General features: G+C 50.4%; 1 protein-coding gene across 2 annotated transcripts in view; it reads left to right on the top strand.

Annotated features, from left to right (window-relative positions):
- Positions 1-14,908, top strand: part of LOC124994892 (mitotic spindle assembly checkpoint protein MAD2A-like) — a 75,943-nt gene that overhangs the window by 38,438 nt on the left and 22,597 nt on the right. The window contains exons 3-4 of one of the 2 annotated variants that reach the window (XM_047567197.1): positions 9,581-9,644; positions 10,634-10,676. In XM_047567197.1, the coding sequence (XP_047423153.1) occupies positions 9,581-9,644; positions 10,634-10,661 (92 nt within the window). In that variant the 3' untranslated portion in view covers positions 10,662-10,676. Of the gene's footprint in view, positions 1-9,580; positions 9,645-10,633; positions 10,677-14,908 lie in introns of those variants that run through there. The other variant, XM_047567196.1, reaches the window with a different exon arrangement.

The following is a 14,908-nucleotide window of genomic DNA, read 5'->3' as shown; positions in this document are numbered from 1 at the left end:
AGCAGACCTGCCCCGAAGCAGACTGGAAGTTGTGCCCTGACAATTGACATGTGGTGGTGTTTCCCAGAGCAAGCCTGGTAAAACAGCTTCCAAAGTAGACCAAAGTTTCAAAATGAAATAACTGTCTCAAGGTTCAGTCAGTAAAGCATTTTATTAAACTTGTTTAAGTAGATTTTTAAACTGCAGCACTTATATATAATACACATGCTGAATCTGTGATAAGAATTTCTTAAACATATTTCCCTAGAGCAGCCTGTGGTACTAAATATTCAAAGACACACAGCTTCTGGAATTCTTGACACCCACATTTTTAAAGATCACATTTGATTTCTCCATCAAGTTTTATAAAATAGGCCATTATCATATTTGGGGCAGTTTATGAAATTAATTATGGGCTCTGATTTGTAGTAGCTACAATATCATGATATCTTAAAGAAAGCTAAATTTTGATTTCTTTTCATTTTATTATTACCACAATCTCAAAAACATACTTTTATATATCAACAATCATAATAAATATGAAATTGAAATACTTATGCACTGTGGAATCTGGGAGTGTGGAGAAGGAGTCACAGTCTCAGCACAGAAGGGAATGAGGGATAACTTTGCCATGGCAACAGAGTCATACTTGCTCCCTGTGACGGTACCAAGTAACTTCCTGAAAGCCCTGGACACTTAAATTAGTGGAAAAGTGAAAGGAACATTAAAGTCTCATTACCCTAGATAGTGATTTATGGTTCAGATTTAATAGCCTGAATATTCTCCCATCTGCTTAGAAATATTTCTTCAGAGGTCCAGAATTAATTTTAGTGGTTCCAGTTTTAAGTATAGTTGGTCATTAACAGAACCACTTCTTTGGGGAATCCCTGAAGTTTCATGACTGATCTGCTCAGAAACAAAAACAAAGAGATGTTAACATCAAGGAAGTGAAGAGACTTTGGAAGGAGCTGTAAGTCCGCCCTTTTTTAAGAGGCCGCTTCTTCGTTTGTGGACTGCAGTGGTTCCTGGGGCCTCCTCCTCCTCTCCTTCTGATGAGCAATGCCCTATTCACAGCTGTCTCCCGGCGGGGAAAACACTGAGACTTGAGTGAGGGACATTCTCAGCTGAAAGGTATGAAAGTGTAAGTGGTCTGAGGCCTCAGCCCCTGGAGGTTCTCTGCCTCTTGGGAGTTTCGGTCCCATGGCCCAGGACAGTTGTCCATCCACTTCCTTTATGGGGCTGTTGAGGGTTTTCCGTGGCACACAAAAGACAGATGGATAAATGGTAGATAAACCTACTCCCCAAATGGTGTGTGTGTGTGTGTGTGTGTGTGTGAGATGATGCAAAGATGTGTGCACCCCACTGACCCTCCAAAATTTCAAATCTTAGAGTACCAAATGTTAGGCATTGTGCCCTATGACCTGCTGGTTATTCCAGTGGAAGGAAGACGTCATCTGAAATCCCACAAGCAACACTGGGTACTTCCTGCTGTGGGAAGTAGACCTCGTTTTCAGATCAGCCTCTGAGCCTGGAGTGTAGGTACTGTGACCTTCAGCTACTGCGGATGAAGTGTCCAGGGCCCAGGCTCAGCAGGAGAGAGGAACCTGAGAGCGGGACTCAGGCGGAGGCGGGCGGGCCTCCTGGCTGCCATGGGTACTCACTCCTTGAGCTCCAGCGGTGGCCTTGGGCACTGCCCTGTGGGAATTCTGAACTTCTAGGAGAAGGAGTGGAAGACGCCATCGCCATGGTGAGCTTGCCTCTTGAGCTCTCAGGGAAACTTCAGCTAGCCAGGGCCTGGGCAGCCAGTTGGGCCAAGTGCTAGCACACTCTCTATACGGTGAGCCTGGCCTTCCTCAGGCTCAAGGAGGTGCCCACAAGGTGCCCGGTGGAGGCCAGGAGCCCGGCCCTGTGCTGCACACCCAGCCTGGACTCCCCCTCTGGTTCTGCAGCTGGGTTTTGGGGCAGTCCTCATACCTGCCGCCTGGACTTGGGTGGTGGAGGCCACGCTTCTTCACCTGGGAATCCTGTTTGCAGCTCAAACCAGCTAAGCGATGGAACAGTAGACTGGAGGAGCGGGGAGGGCAGGGCTGCCAGGGTGTCCTCTCCACGCACGCGAGCTCAAGGTGAGACAGCTCTGAAAGTTTCAGGAAAACCTCAAGTGGGGTGGGTACGTTGAGTGCTTAATCATTGGTCTTTGTTGAAGGTCCTCGTCCAACTTTCAGGTTCTCATCTGAGAGCGAGTCACCACCGTCCACAGTGAACCTGTGCAATTTAGTCCACGTTCCTAACTTACAGAGGAGGCCAACGAAGGCCCTGGAAAGCAGTGACTTGCCCAGATGTCATCTGGACAGACTTCTGTGGCTTCCAGCAAGTAAGAGGTGCAGCCAAGGTCACTTTTCTGGCCCCAACTCTCCACCTGTGGCTCTGGGCCCCTCAGGGCGACAGCTGGGAAAGGAGAGCAGCTACCCTGCATGTGGGAGGAGAGGGCAGGAGGAACGTACGAGGGCACACCGTCAACTCCAAGACGCGGTTTTAGCATCGGAACTCTTTTCTGAGGATAGAGAATCACAAATGAAAAAATGAAAAAGAAAACTGGTCTATTCCTATAAACTTTGAAAAATAACCTGTTTTTTGTAGTCATCTTCCATATGCAAACAAAAGCCTTACAGTCCACCTAGCCCACAGATCATGCGCTGGCTGTTACTGTTGTTTTCTAAGTGGAAACATCATTTTTTCCACAAAATCCAATATAAGAATTGAGTCTGCACCTTGAGCTGTATTTTCACTAGGAAAAGTGGAACAGATATAACCAGATACTTCATCTGGCCTCTTGAAATAGGTGACACTTTCTAACATAAAAAGAATGTTCAGAAGTAAAGGAAGCTTTGACTGACAGGCTCCACAGCCAGGGCCGAGAGCCGAAGGCCCAGCCTCGAGAGACCAGCTCCCACCCAGCGCTGCTGTCCAGAGGTGCCATCTCCCAGGACTCTCCACAGAGGAAGGGTCCCAAGGTTTCACGTCCAGAGTTCAAAATGCAAACAGTGTGACTAGTCGTGATCCAGTCTATCATTTGTCTTTGCCAAGAAACCGGTTAAGAGATCTGAATTGGTGGTGAATGGCACATAAGATCTTGATTTAGAAATTAAGGCTATTTATTAAATCATGAGTTTGATTATGAAACTATATAAGAAAAAGTACTATATTATTAAAAGATTGCCTAAAATTACAGATTATACAACTTCTTCGGTACTTGATCTTTTTAATCAAATTCAATTAATGGAAACTTAAAAATGAGTCATTTGAAAATTCTTGCCCCAAAGAGACCAGAGTTAAAATATTTCTCAGGGTTAAAGGTTGATTTAAAAAGAAATTAGATTTCACGCATGAAGCCAAATTGGATTAGGGATTCAGAGGAAATCTTGCTTTGTCAAAACACTTTGTAATACAGAGATTACAATGGAGACAAGTGGAATGCTTCTGATCACCAAGTTCAAACGTGCACCTGTGTTTTGCACTCACAACCCATCATTCCCATATGTGCCCATTTTTGGTGTTTTACATTTAGAAAAATGTTAGCATCTTATTTTTCAGAGATAATATCCAGAGTAAAATCTGACAACTTCATAATCAAATTCTTACTTTCTGATGTAGCTGAACAATGTTTCTTTGAGTTTATTCTGGGCCCAAATATATTTCTGGGAGAAAGAGTATGAGTCTTGGGGTCATCAGAAAAGACCATGTATTGGTCAGGCACAGTGGTCCTTGCCTGTAATCCCAGCTACTGGGGAATCTGAGGCAGGAGGATTGCAAGTTCAAGGCCTGTCTGGGCAACTTAGCAAGACCCTGTCTTAAAATTTTAAAAAATTAATAATTTTCAAAAAAGACTGTGAGCCAGACTCCCGCAGAGTTTCACTCCTTTAAAGATAACCTGAACCCCAAACAACTGTGTCTCACGAGGGGCTCCTTAGCCCGAAGGCTCTGGACCTTAGACTCTGAAACCAGCTATAGCGGTGGATGGCTGCCTCTCGCTGGCTAGTGGGAGGTCACGTCCAGACTCTCTCTTGATGGGAAGCGGGTAGCAAGCTCACTGCGCCACACAGAGTGGGGAGCCCGTCTCTGCTCCGCTCCTACGTCTTTCCCAGCCTCGGCCGGGCCTGGCCTACGATGCCCGTGTGCCCTCTGCAGTCCCTCCGGTGTGAAGAGGCCAGCGTCAAGGAGGTGCGAGTTCAGGCATGGACAAGGGGAAGCGGGAAGGGGCCAGAGCAGGACCTGAGCAGGGAGGCTGCTCCGGCGGGAGCAGAGGGGCAGGAGTGGGAGAGCCTGTGGCAGCACTGGGGACCCGTCAGCCCAGAGCACAGCCGGGCCAGGGAGCAGGGAGCCGAGTGCGAGGGCCGCCAAGCTGCTCCCCTCCTGGAGGGTGGACAGAGCTTTCCAGTTCTGAGTGTGAGAGCTCTAAAAAACTTTAAGGAAGTGGTTCCTACACTTAAAAACTTCAGGAAGCTCATCAGAGCAACAAGGAAAGCAGCGGAGAGGGAGGCTGTGCTCGTGGCCCCGGAGGAGCAGGATGCTGCCTGGAGCGGCCACCCTGAGCGGCCACCCTGCCTGTGGCTCCCAAGGGGACACCCGGAGCACCGCAGCCAGAGGGCAGGGGCTGCGGCACAGCCTGAAGCAGGTGTGGAGCCAGGCAAGGGTCTGGGGAGGATGAGGTGCCCTGCTCCGGCCGAGTCCTGCTCGGTCTGGTTGCTGTCCTCTTTTGTCTTTTGTTTGGAGCAAACACTGGCTGTGCACGGTCCTCTGGAGAATTCTCTCAGTGGTGGCCCTGCCTGGCAGCAGCGCGGCCCGCCCTGTGCAGCCTGGTCCTTCCCTCTGAGAAGAGCTGATGGTGGACAGTGAACCCTGTGGAGCCCGAGGACACGGCCAAACACACTCCAGGCCCAGAGGTGGCTTCCCACCTGCTAGGTGTGCAGGGCTGCTGGTCACAGCCAGCCAGCCCTGCCGCTGGCTGAGGCCCCAGGCATGCCCGCCTCACCCACGTCCAGTCCAGTGCCAGCTCATTCACATCACTGTCCACCCACTGGCATCTACTGTGCTTGAAAAAGGTCGATAACCTGGTTCCGCAGAAAGAACAGACTGTTTTGGGAAATAGGAAACCTGTTTTTCACAAATCATCTAACCCACCACTTATAAGTTAAACCAATAATGTTTCCAATAGAGAGAGAATCGCATGAGATTCTGTTTTCAGACCTCACTTTGAGCTCTTTGTTCCGACTCCACAGATGAGGTCCAGTGAGGAGATATAGCTATGAAGCTGGATGGCAGCATGGCAGCACACTCAGCTGCCACGGTGTGCAAGAATCATGTGACTCAGAATCCTATCCGATATGTGCTCATCGATCTCGTGTGTGCTTTCTGAAAACTGGGGCAAAGTGATTTCAATAGCGTGAAGCTAGTCCCACATCTTATTTATTTTAGTTTCCTTTCAAAGCCGAAAGCCCTCAGGTTTGACCTTGTATTCTGGTCAGCACCAGTCGGTTGTGATGCAAACCTAAAACATTCGCTAAACTGAACTAAAAACAGACACACAGGGCAGCCTGGAAAACATAGGCTTATCTTTTACCAAGTAAGGTCCGAGGAACACGTTAAGAATGCTGGTCTTCAGGTGCTGTTCTAAAATAGCTCTGGCACAACGGCTGGAAAAAGCCAGAGCTCAGAACTGACTGAGCGCCAGCGAGAGCTTATTTTGCCTAAGTGCATAGATGATAATCAGATGGATTATTTTAATCAGAATTCCACAAGAGAAAACCAAAGCACATTCTTTTAAGTTTTCATAAAGTTGTGCCAGCTTTAAAGACAGCCTGCAAGGTGGTTCTCTGGATATCTACCACCTAGGGTCGGAGTGCCTTAGGAGGCCCCTGGTCCTGGAGCCTCAGGCCCACAGAGCTGAGGCCTGGACTCTCATCCTACACAGGGAGACGCCAGAGCCACTGCGGTCAGTTGTGATGGCCATGATCAGTCAGGTGAGAAGATGGCTCAGTGAGGGGGAACCACAGGTGTTGAGGTGAGCTCTAGATACTTCATCATACACGCCAGCATAATTTACTGTCATCGTTAAATTTAATAATCTTACTGTCAAAGACATCTTGCTTATTGCCTAAAAATATTCTGCATTCATAGAAACCACTAAGGATTAAAATAAAGGACAAGAGACATGAGGGGCACTCGCTATGTTGAAGCTTGACACACTTAAATCATCATGGCGAGCATTTTCATCAGTGAACGGGGGACAGGTCTTCACCCATCACCTTCCAACGTCCAGGGGAAGCCACTGTGTTAAAGAGCAGATTGAACAAGCACATCCCACTCAAAAGCACCACACGTCTGTGTGTTCTGAAGACCAGAAGCGGAGGTGGCCATGGCAGCAAACCCACGGAAGCCGTGGGCACAAGAGTGCTCTGCCCCAACCATCAGCGGGGCCCACGGGGCGACCCCTGCTCAGGGAGGACCTCAGTCAGCCAGGCACCCCCGAGGGGCCTCGGGAGCCAGCCAGAGCCCAGACGGAGCCTGACCTTCTCGCACGGACTGTACCCGGTGCACACTGGGGACTGGGGTGCTGGTTTACAACGGCAAACACGTTCCCTGTGCCCACAAAAGGCCTGTCTGCGGACACTCAAGGCATCGCAGGGTCAGAACTGGAGGTGATCCGTCTGGAGAGGCCAAGCCTGGGTGGTGGGAAGAGTGGAACCAGGCGCAGCAGGCGGGAGGGGGCACAGATGGAGCTCCAGGGTCAGAGCGACTGCCCAGAGTGTGCTGGACGCCATGCACTTTAAACCCAGAGACCTGTGCAGTGGGAGACCAGCCTTAGCGGCAGCGATCTTGGTTCATGAAATCCAGCAGGCGCAGCACAGGATGCAAGGTGCTGCCAGTAACAGGGCCTGTGCCGGGCACCGTGGGGACCCTGGCCCTCTGCTGCTCTGGCCCGGACTGTGCATTTACCCAGTGTTTCTGTCAATCTAAGACTGTACCAAAACATAAATACTTTAAATATCCCCATATTCTTGGCTTTCCAACAACTGTGAGATAGAGATCTTCAGATCTCGGGGTGTCTTTTCCTGGACCCAAAAGCTGCACTTAGAAGCTCCTTCCCACGGCCGTGGAACCCCGTCCCGCCCCCTCGGCCGGCTCCTTTGAGGGTCGGCTGTATCAGGGCTCACGTATCCCTCTCTGTGCTCCAGAGGGGCTCTCTGTTCACTGCTCTCCAGAGCCCATTGGAACCAGGCGCCGCGCCTCACGCCTCTGATCCCAGCGGAGGCAGGAGGATCGCAAGTCCTAGGCCAGCCTCGGCAGATTCATGAGGCCTTGTCTCAAAATAAAAGTAAGAAGGGCTGGGGGACCGCTCAGTGGCAGGGTCTCCCTGAAGGTGGGAGGCTCAGGGTCCATCCAGCCCCCGGGGAATGGGCGCTCCAGCCTCTCCAGGGCCTGCTTCTCCTAGCCACCTTACGGTAGCTCTGGGCGTCCGGAGGTCCACAGCCCTCAGAGGGAGGGCTCACGCGACTGCGAGAGCCCCGCGGGAGCTGGAGCACAGCACACGCCAGCCTTTCCTCTGCCTTTCCCGGGAAGCCTGGCCCAGGCTGCCTGGGCTCCGTCTGTCCGTCTGTGGAGCTGGAGCCACACAGTCGGGCTTCTGCACCACCCTCTTCTCCTCGAGGGACGCATGGGGCTTCACCCACGTGCCTGAGCACCCCCCACTGCCAGTGGTGCTCCCCTCTGTTGGGACCGGTGTGGAGGACAGACCTGCTCCTGGAGACAGAGGTCGGGCTCCTATTCCGCCTGCAAGCCTCCACCCGCGGAGTCCAGTGAGACGAGCGCTCACGCAGCCAAGCTGGGCGGGCTGGTGAAGCCGTGTGCGGTGTCCGGCGGCACTCAGCTCTGGGTCTGTGGACTCTGGGGCCCGCCAGGTCTGCTGGCCTCGGAGGAACAAGGACAGCCTGGCTTCTCCAGCAGGACGCGGCCTCCTGTCTCCATACACTGCTCCTCCAGGCTGCAGGGCTGCAGGAGAACAGTCGGGCCTGCGGGGCCTGGCCTCCTGCAGCTGCCCAGCCGGTGGGCACCACGCCTTCCCCTTGCAAGCTGCAGAGGTGTGCTGCGGCCCGCACTGGTCCCGCCTCAGTAAGTCACAGGTGAAGCCACCTTGCCAGAGTTTTCTGTGCGCGAATGAGTTTGCTTGCAGATTCGACTCCTTTGCCAGGCACAGAACTTCTTAGTCTCCACATACTCTTGATTCCACAGATGATATTATTCGAGGAATAAGCACGTTCCTCCTAAGTTGCCAGCTGTATGGAGTAGATGTGTTTAAACGTCCCGAGTGTTCCCCGTATCGCCTGCGGGATCTGTGGTCCTGCCTCCTGCCTTGTGGCCCTGTGGTTGGTACCGCCTGTCCCCATTCTCCCCTCTCACGGGTCTTGCTAGGGATTCTGAGTGCGAGGTCTCCTCGGAGGCCAAGCTTTCCCCTCAGCCTTCCTCTGCTGCTTCGCCTCTTCACTCATTTCTGTCTCTGTCATCATTACTCCTTCCCTCCTACGCTCTGGATTCAATTTGCTCTTCTTGATTTAGCTTTCCAAAGTGGAAACTCCGGGGTTTTAATTAAGATCGTTCTTCTTCTGACCTTTGTGTTGAGACCTAACATTTCTTCTCATCACGGCGTGGGCTGCATCCCACAGATTTAATGTTATAGTCTCATACTTAAACACTCATGTATTCATTCATATATTTCAGACTTATTTTTCTATTTTCCCTATGACTTCTAGGCTATTTATTTCTTAATTTTCAAATATTTGGAAATTCTCCAGTTACCATTCAGAATTTAATTTCTAGTTCATCTCCATTTAAGTCAGAGAATGTGCTCTGCATGATTCCGATCCTTCAAGATGTTTAGCAGCTTACTCCTGACCCAGTTCATGGCCTAATTTGGTGAGTAGTTTAAATGCTTTGAAAAATGGTGTATTCTGCAATCGCTGAATTTGGCGTTCTATGAATTCCAATTAGATTAGGCTGGTTAATAATATCATTCAGATCCATCCTATGCCCATTGATATCTTCATCTGCTTCATTTACAAATTTCAAGAGGGGTTGAAACCCCAGCTGTGACTATGGTCTGCGTCTTCTCCCTTTTCCTTCTGTTGGAGTCTGTCTTAAGTATTTTGAACCTGTTATTAGGAGAATGTGCATTTAGAATTGCTATGTTTTCATGATGGATTGATACTAGTTATTATTAAGCATTTTCTTTATTCTTGGCAATTCTTACTGACCTGAGGGCTCTTGTTCTGATGCTAGTGCAGCTACACTGATTTTCTTGGTTTTCTAACCCTTCTATTTCCAAGCTTTCCCCATCTTCGTGCTTAGATGATAGAGCAAGAGCCCATGGGCACTGGCTGGGTTGGGTTCTGTTTTCCGCTGGGCCTGAGGAATCCGGCCCATCGGGTGGTGTTTCCGTGAGCTGCATCTCTGTGGTTCCTGGACAGTCGCCGCGCCTCCTCCTTGCTGACCTCTTGGCTATGTTTCCTACGTGCGTCTGTTGTTCACGCATCCTTCTTTTCCTCCCCAGGTACCAGTTACGAGCACTCCAGACCCTCTTGTGTTTCAGGAGACGAGCGCGCTTTGCTGAGAAGGTAGGTTTCTGTCCCTTCTGTGTGCTCTGGTTCTGACGGTTTCTGCTGCCTGGTGCTGCTGATTTCTCCTGTTTCACTCACCTCACTGTTAACGCCCTCCGTTAGTTTCTTTTTTTTTTTTTTTTTTTTGACATTAACAACCATATTTAGAATTTTCGGTACTTTCCCTTGGTAATGGTAACTGGTAGTAGACAAAAAGCAATGAGCATGCAAAATAATTAAGCAACAGTATCAACCAACTCTTCAGTTAACATTGATAAACCATAATACTTAACAGAATACACATTCTCTTCAAATATACATGGACAGTTTCCATGAAAAACTATGTTCAGGGGACATGTAAAAAGTCTGAATAAATTTCAGACTATTGAAATCTCATAGCTGAAGCTCTCTGCCTAAAATTAAATTAGAAATTAGTTGTAGCTAAAAAGAACCAATAAAAATAAAATTAAATTTAAAAAAGAACCTGTGATTACCCAGTTTATGATTACCAAGCAATGCACTAATACTCATTGAAATGGAATTGATAAAAGTCATGTAGCTTGTGCATTTTTTTGTAGTTGTAGATGGATAGCATGTCTTAATTTTATTTGTTTATTCTTATGTCGTCCTGAGGCTTGAACCCACTGCCTCACACATTCAAGGCAAAGTGCTCTGCCACTGAGCTACAGCCCCAGCCCCTAGCTTGTACATTTATCAGTATTCAATATACCTTGTTATTGTGGAAAGAAAAAAACAAAATTAAGTGAAACCATACCAGAAAAATTGTAATGCTAAATCATTTAAAAATACTTTTTAAATTTCTTTATTTTTTCAGTGCTGGGGATTGCGTCTGTTAGATTCTGCATGGTAGGTGTGGGTCTCAGAGCAGTTTTATGTTCATAGGAAATCTGAGCTTATATCAAAATTCCCGAGCAGGGTTGGGGGACAGCAGGGAGGCTGCCCGGCTCCTCATATCCGTCACCCCCTCGGCTGTTTTCCTTTGCCAGTGACAAACTTACCACTGGATGGACCTGATCCTCGTGCCACCCCAAGAGATACCAGGGGCCCGACTGTGATAACCCAGGAAAGACTTGTCTGAGAGCTGTGCCTTCAGACGCACCTGACTCCCAGCTCTTGGATGGTCCATGTAAATGCTGTTCTAGTGTATCTGCTGCCTCCTCAGAGCAGCAACGGACCAGTGTCCACGCCTTCCAGCTCAACCAGATGCACACAGTGCTGGACTCCGGCCACCCCTCCCTCTCTGGGTGTCCAGTGTCAGCCCTGCTCCTGCCCCAGGTCCAGGTAACTCCCTCTGTGGGCACCAGTCTCAGCCCTTGTCCAGCTCCAGCTCCTGGTCACCCCTCCGTCTCCCTGCTGTGAACTGCCCCCTCTTACCACGCCAGCCCTGGGGCTCTCTTCCCTGCCCTCTCTCCTGTTGCCTTTCCTCTCCTTGTTGGTTTTACCCACTCTCCTCCCTACGTTAGCGATCCCGATTCTATTTCTTGCTGAAGCTCAGGGGACTACCTAAATGCTTTAAGCCTTTTTGAAATATGGGATAGCTTCTGAGATTAAGGTCTTTAAAGAACAAAGAACAAATGACATCAGGTTCCACAGAATGGAAGAGTAAGATTTAGGGCAGGAATGTTCATTTAAAAAGAGGAAACCCTGCCATTGATGGCCACATGTTTAACAAGTCACCGCAATCTGCAGCCCAAGGCAGGCGTGAAACCTGGTACAGACCCTGGAGCAGCACATGATGGACAGAGCTTCATAAATGAAGAAGTGGCATCCTAAACAGGTTAGGAGAGCTTTGCAAATGACTTTCTCAAGTCCTAGTGGAGAGTCACAGTCGCCTGGAGCCGAGGGTCATGCTTTGGTCATTGCCATATGCTTCAGTCTCCTCACTTCTTAGGAAAGATCGTTCTGAACTTGAAATTGCACTTTTATTAGGCCAGGCCTTTGCTCTGCCCTGCGTGTTGCCGGGCGTGCACCCTGCACCCTCACGCTGGGGTCTGAAGTCACGGCAGAGGACTGTGGCCGTCTTGTCTTCTGTGGAGCTCCGGTCAGGTCCTACAGTGAATCTTCCCATTCTGTCCACCAAGCATCTCTGGCTCTCTTCTAGGTCAGAATCACCAAACATTCAGCACCTTAAAACTTGGGAGGGTTACAGAGGATTATTAAAATGAAACACATGACCACCCCAACTTTTTAAAGGGTTATATTCTACGTATTTTCCCAGAAGAAGTGCCAAGGCCAGGTCTTCCACCATCTCATGCTTACAGTCATCTACAAGAGCAGAATACCCCAGTAAGAGCCAGAGCGTCTGCAGCCACTGTTCCACAGTGACTTTTCCTCCCCATTGAGACACAAAGCACTTAAAACCTAACAAATACTAGTTTGGAATCCTACAGCCCTGAACGTGAATGTTTGAAACCTTGGACATTTATAAGGCATGGAAACATCAGAATAGCCAGTGCATACCTAAGCTCACTTTCACGTGCCTGGGCTCAGGTAGCATGAGTTTCTGTCTGCGTCACTCAGCTGAGGTGCACCCTAGACGCAGACCATGCCTTGGCAATCCATGCTCCAAGGCTGGTCCCAGCATTCTGTCAGGAGGGCTGTGCTTCAGGGACAGCCAGACAGGCTGCAGTGGCTTTGTCTTGCACCCGCCAGAGCCCTTCTAGCAAAAATGCTGAGCGTGAGGTTAGGGTTGTCTGCATGACAGGTGCCACCCTGGTGGCACTCATAGTCCTGAGGATGTGCGAGTCTCCTGGGTCTCAGTGACCCCTCCTGCTCTCTCTGGGAAGCCCCGTTATGAGCAGTCACCCTCGGGAGCCAGGCTTGAGGGGAGGTGCTCCTTGCTGTCAGTCCATCTGGGTGAACCTGCATGTGGGCAGCTCTGCAGCACCTCAAGCAGACGCGAGCTGGACTGTTGCCGAGCTCTGGAGGGACTTGCACTTGCGGTTTTCTGCATATGTGTTCCCCTGAGTTGATTCAGTAATCCAATTTGAGATGTGTGTTCATTATAATCTAGCAACTTCAGCGGCTGCCAGCGCTTCCGAACCATCGGAGTGTGTTTGCATCAATGTCCTGGGGCTCAGGCCCATCCAGAGCTCCTGCATCAAAAGTTTCCTTGGCACTCATTTCTGCAGCCCACTCAGTCCTCCTGGGACCCTGTGGGAGAGGTTCTACCCAAGCATGTTTTATGAACTACAGAAGCTTCTAGTAGTCAGCACAGTGCAGCCCCTTGGCGTCCAGAGGACGCCAGAGTTTTGATTTTGCACATAAAAGATAACTGGAAACAACACAAAGGCAAGACTAGCAGAAGGAGCACAGACGGCCCCGATCTCACGCTGCTGACCTCAAGTCCCTGGTGTCTGCATTATGGACAGTGTGCAGAGAAAACCCTTGCTTACAGAACAGCCCCTCGGTCACCACTCATTAAAGACACCTGCCTTGATTCCTACGCGTGAGCAGCGACCTCCCAGGTCATTCAGAGGCACAAAGGACTTTGGATCTTTGCATCCACAGCAGGGTGCTCACTCGCGTGTTCCCACAGCTTCGCTCCACCATCCACACCACCGCCCGGCACCTGAGCACTTTCCTCCACACTGGCTGCATCACCCTGTCAGGTCATGCCCTCCACTGGCCCTCTTCCTGCTCAGGCACCTGTTTCACAGCAGTGAGAGTAAAAGCCTCTTCTGCTGAAGGCCCTTGAGCAGCTGGCCTAAGTTCACTGGTGGAAGCAAGAGGTGGAACAGGGCAGAGGATCGGGACTCACTTGCAGAACCAGGTCCAGGAACAGTCAGGACACAGGGTTGTAGACAGGCACAATATCAGCAGGAAAACTTCTGTATCTGTTTTTGGTTAAAAGCAAAAAAAAAAAGTAATCATGATTAACTTGGGAGTCATAAAAAAGATATTGGGAGGACCTCCTCATCTCACTGCCTCAGGGGCAGAGCTCCACAGGTGAGCTGCGGGGAAAAAGGAGCTCTCCAGGGTTCCCGAGGGACCCCAGAGCCATGCCAACCCTGCTGCAGCGATGTCTTCTTCCCCTGAACCCACTGGAGCTCAGTCCCTGATATCGCCTGCTTGGCACTGCTGAGGCCACTTGCCTGCCCGTCACCTGAGACTGGCAGGCAGAGCCACAGCTGTGGCCGTAGGAGAGGAAGGGGGCACTCCTGCAGACAAGCTGGTGGAACTGCATCTGACCATCAGACCATCGGGCCATCCTCAGACAGCTCCAATTAAAGAAAAATTATAACCATTCCCACTTGAGTCCTCGGCTGTAAACCTCCTGCAGCACTTGACATTAATGTGGAGAGATGTTGCCATCATGAACTCAAGACACAACTGAGTTGTGCGTGCTTTTGAATTTCAGTGGTTCAAGTCAAATCTTTTATTTTTAAACACTGAAGAAGGATCAAAGGATGGAAAATGCAACCAGAGTTTCGTGCATGTTAAGAACAGCATTTATTTTGCCTCTTGAGGAACCAACTGTCAAGTCGATGGAGCGATGGGTCAAGGCAGCCCATTCAGCCCTGCAGGTGCTCGTAGAGCAGCTCCAGTCTGTGCAAGTGCCACGGAGACGCAGGGAGGCGACTCTGTCCCTGTCTGCAAGGAATTCAGAACAGCATGGGAAGGAAGGATGGACACTATGGAATCAAAGGGCCGCAGAGTCCCAAATGAGGAGGCCTGGGTCGCAGAGGTTGCAAGCTGCTGGCAGGTCCAGATGGGGCCGGCCCGGAGCAGCCCTGAACCAGCAGTCCAAGGAGCACCTCGCCCTCCTGGTCCATCTCCTCCTGGCCGGGTGTCCCCTCACCGAATCCTCAGCTGCATCCTGCCCTACCTGGTGCCACCAGACCCCAGCAGGAGCTCGAGGCAAAGTCGCAAGACAGAGCTTGACGGCCGTGGTGCGCATCCCTCGCCTTTGTCTGGAGGCCGCGAGCTTCCCCAGGCCCAGCGGACCCCCGGCCATGACTAAGGCCAGGCCCTGTGCATGGCGTCTAGAACGGCACCAGCGGACTTCACATGCAGACGCTGGAAATCGAACACGGGCGTGGAGGCTGTTGAAGCGCTCTCATGTGAAGATAAAAGTTACTCCTGAAAGTCAGAGTCCCTAACCCGAAGCTAGACTTTACTAGAGTAGACAAATCATGTGAACCCCCAGGGAATCAGGAGTCAGTGGGAGTTCCAAGCACACGCCAAGGATGTGGAAGGAGACTGGATTTCAGACTCCTGGTGTCTGCGCGCACATCCTGCCACGCGCTCCGTTCCACGTT

The sequence above is a fragment of the Sciurus carolinensis genome, chromosome 10, assembly GCF_902686445.1.
Source record: "Sciurus carolinensis chromosome 10, mSciCar1.2, whole genome shotgun sequence".
NCBI lineage: Eukaryota > Metazoa > Chordata > Mammalia > Rodentia > Sciuridae > Sciurus > Sciurus carolinensis.
This window is presented reverse-complemented; position numbering and strand designations above follow the sequence as displayed.